At 37.5% G+C, this 3,638-nt stretch overlaps 1 protein-coding gene across 2 annotated transcripts in view; it reads left to right on the top strand.

The window, feature by feature from the left end:
* The window catches only part of SUZ12 (SUZ12 polycomb repressive complex 2 subunit), a 70,161-nt gene that overhangs the window by 3,319 nt on the left and 63,204 nt on the right, over positions 1-3,638 (top strand). For both annotated transcript variants that reach the window (XM_017542063.2, XM_017542064.2), the window contains exons 2-3: positions 271-317; positions 407-471. In XM_017542063.2, the coding sequence (XP_017397552.1) occupies positions 271-317; positions 407-471 (112 nt within the window). The remainder of the gene's footprint in view (positions 1-270; positions 318-406; positions 472-3,638) is intronic.

A 3,638-nucleotide genomic window follows, 5' to 3' on the forward strand; every position in this document is an offset into this window, starting at 1 on the left:
AAAAAAAAAAAGAAAAAGAAAAATATTGTAGAGAACCTTCAGTATAAAATAAGTGTAGATGAACTTTGTGAATGTATGCCACTGATTGAACACCTTTTGATCTTACTGTGCATACGAATTTTCTTGATGTAAATATTTAGTGCAATATAAATATTCAGTGCATGATTTCCATAGCAGGTGATAAGTTATATAGATACAACATGGTCTGGGTTGACATTTTTCTGACAAGTAAGTTTAGATAATGTTTGCATTTTGTTTTCTGTTACCTAGAGCCAACACAGATCTATAGATTTCTTCGAACTCGGAATCTCATAGCGGTACGTAGTCAACAAAATTTATCATTATTATTTCTCTCTTATAACTGCGTCTGTATTCAATTTTAACATTTTTAAAACTCTTTTTGTAGCCAATATTTTTGCACAGAACTCTTACTTACATGTCTCATCGAAACTCCAGAACAAACATCAAAAGGTACATTTTATGAATCTTATTTCAAGCTGATCAAACTATGTTAAAGTTTTATTTTAAAGTACTATTTCTCAAAATTAAAGAAAAATGAAAATTGTTTCTAACTAAATAATATGAAAACTGAAATGGGAGAGTGACTGGTTGAACTGGTTGCACAGTGGTTTTTAATAGTATCATCTTTGTAAATCTCAGGTTATTAGTTTTTTTTTTTTTATCCCCTAATAGAAAAGAGGCTGGGTGTGGTGCCTCCCACCTGTAATCCCAGCACTTTTGGAGGCCAGGGCAGGCGGATTACTTGAGGTCGGAAGTTCCAGACCAGCCTGGCCTGACCAACATGGGAAACACTGTCTATACTAAAATATAGGAATTAGCTGGGTGTGGTGTCGTGCACCTGTAATCCCAGCCACTTGGGAGGCTGAGGCGGGAGAATTGCTTGAACCCGGGAGGCAGAGGAGTGAAGCGAATTAAGTGATTTTACTGATTATGTTTTTACTCTGTGCCACTGGTTATTTTTTCTTTTTCTTTCTTTCTTTTTTTTTTTTTTTTTTTTTTTTTTTTTTTTTTTTGTTTTTTTTTTTTTTTTTTTCTTTTTTTTTTTTTTTTTTTTTTTTTTTTTTTTTTTTTTTTTTTTTTTTTTTTTTTTGAGATGGAGTTTCACTCTTGGTTGCCTAGGCTGGAGTGTAATGGCAAAATCTTGGCTCACTGCAACCTTTGCCTCCTGGGTTCAAGTGATTCTCCTGCCTCAGCCTCCCAAGTAGCTAGCATTACAGGCACCCTCCAACATGCCTGGGTAAGTTTTTTTTATTTTTAGTAGAGATGGGGTTTTGTTATGCTGGCCAGGCTGGTCTTGAACTTCTGACCTGGTGATCTGCCCACTTCGGCTTCCCAAAATGCTGAGATTACAGGCGTGAACCACCACATCTAGCCTCCACTGGTTATTTTCAAGTCTGATAGAAGTTGAGGATTTAAATATTTACTAAAGAGCTCAGGGTAGCTATCTTTGTTACGTAAAATTTAAGTTAATTTTTGAATATTGTGTCTAACTTGAATTAGCTCCTATAATGATAGGTTCATTATAGGATAAAATGAAAATGAAATAGATATAGATATGATATAGATAAAATGAAAGTCTCATTTTATCTCTTTGGTGATGGTTTGTTTTTGAGACAGAGTGTTGCTCTTGTTGTCCAGGCTGGAGTGCCACGTTGCAGTCTTGGCTCACTGCAACATCTGCCTCCCAGGGTCAAGCTATTATCCTGTCTCAGCTTCCCCAGTAGCTGGGATTACAGGTGTTTGCCACCAAGCCCAGCTAACTTTTTGTATTTTTCATAGAGATGGGCTTTCACCATTTTGGCCAGGTTGATCTCAAACTCCTGACCTCAGGTGATCAACCCATCTCACCCTCCTAAAGTGCTGGGATTACAGGCGTGAACCACTGTGCTAGGCCTAAATAAATATAATCTTGCACCTAGGACAAAAACTTGCATTGATAATTACATATGGTTAAGCACTAAACGTTACACAGCAAAAATAAACTGTCTCCAACCTCCAGACTCCACTTGAAAATCTGATGATTAAGACTTTATTTTTTTAAAAAACCTTCAGCCTATTGATTACTTTTTTTTTTTGTTTTTGAGACGGAGTCTTGCTCTCTTGCCCAGGCTGGAGTCAGTGGCACAATTTTGGCTCACTGTAACCTCTGCTTCCCAGATTCAAGATATTCTCCTGCCTCACCCTCTTGAGTAGCTGGGACTACAGGCACATGCCACCACACCGGCTAATTTTTGTATTTTTAGTAGAGATGGGATTTTACTATACTGGCCAGGCTGGTCTGGAATTCCTGACCTTGTGATCTACGTACCTCAGCCTCCCAAAGTGCTGGGATTATAGGCATGAGCCACTGTGCCAGGCCATGCTATTGATTTCAAAAGTATTTCCCCTTCTATAAGACCATTACCAAGGCTGGGCCTGAGGTTGGGAGTTTGAGACCAGCCTGACTAACGTGGAGAAACCCTGTCTCTACTAAAAATACAAAATTAGCCAGGCGTGGTGGTGCATGCTTGTAATCTCAATTTGTAATCCCCCGGAGGCTGAGGCAGGAGAATCACTTGAACCCAGGAGGCGGAGGTTGCTGTGAGCCAAGATCGCGTCATTACACTCTAGCCTAGGCAATAGGAGCAAAAATTGGTCTCAAAAAAAAAAAAGATTATATTTATTTGAGCAAATCAAGTGAACAAGTTCACATTTAAAGGCAAGAGTTCTATTAAACATTTGGTATTGTTATTGTAGTCTTGACTTAGTAAAACCGTCAAGTTAATAGAGTTTGAAACTAAGCTGTTTGGTGAGTGCTGCTGTTTATTCAGTAGGTATCACATTTATATAGGAAGATGTCAAGTTTTGTAAATATATCTACTTATATTTGGAAGGATTTAAGTGTTAAAACTATTTGTCTTTTGGCAATCTTTGAGCCATGAGTAAGTTTGCATTGCAGTTAATAGGTGAAAATTGCTAAGCACCTAAGTAACCAAAAAGGGGGTTATGAATTAGATTACAGAATTAGTTTTGTCCACCCTTTACCTGTCTTCCATTATTTGATCTTCGCCAGCATTCAGTATGCTTTTTCTTGTAAAGGAACAGTAAATAGTAAATATTTTAGGCTTTGCAGCCAGGATGCAAAACAGAGGATGTTATATATGTGCTTAATATAAAAAGAAAGAAAAAATCTACAGTTTTTTTTATTTCAGCCCAAAATGTCGATATATAAATTTTTTATTGATAAAATACAATATAAGATAGAACATTTTGTAATATAGGCCTACTAATGAGAAATGTAGAATTTTATTTTTGTAGGGGTAGGGGAGATAACACTTTGCTTAATTGGGGTTCAGAGTTGGTGTTTTTTATAATGAAATCAATTGGTTATACTTATCTATAAAAACCATTCTTGGCCAGGTGTGGTGGCTTATGCCTGTAATCCCAGCACTTTGAGAGGCTGAGGTGGGCAGTTCACCTGAGGTCAAGAGATTAAGACTATCCTGGTTAAAATGGTGGAACCCTGTCTTTACTAAAAATAAAAAAAGAGTTGGCTGGGCCTGGTGGCACGTGCCTGTAGTCCCACTACTTGGGAGGCTGAGGCAGGAGAATTGCTTGAACCCGGGAGGCAGAGGTTG

This window comes from Cebus imitator, unplaced genomic scaffold (assembly GCF_001604975.1).
Source record: "Cebus imitator isolate Cc_AM_T3 unplaced genomic scaffold, Cebus_imitator-1.0 Scaffold140, whole genome shotgun sequence".
Taxonomy (NCBI): domain Eukaryota; kingdom Metazoa; phylum Chordata; class Mammalia; order Primates; family Cebidae; genus Cebus; species Cebus imitator.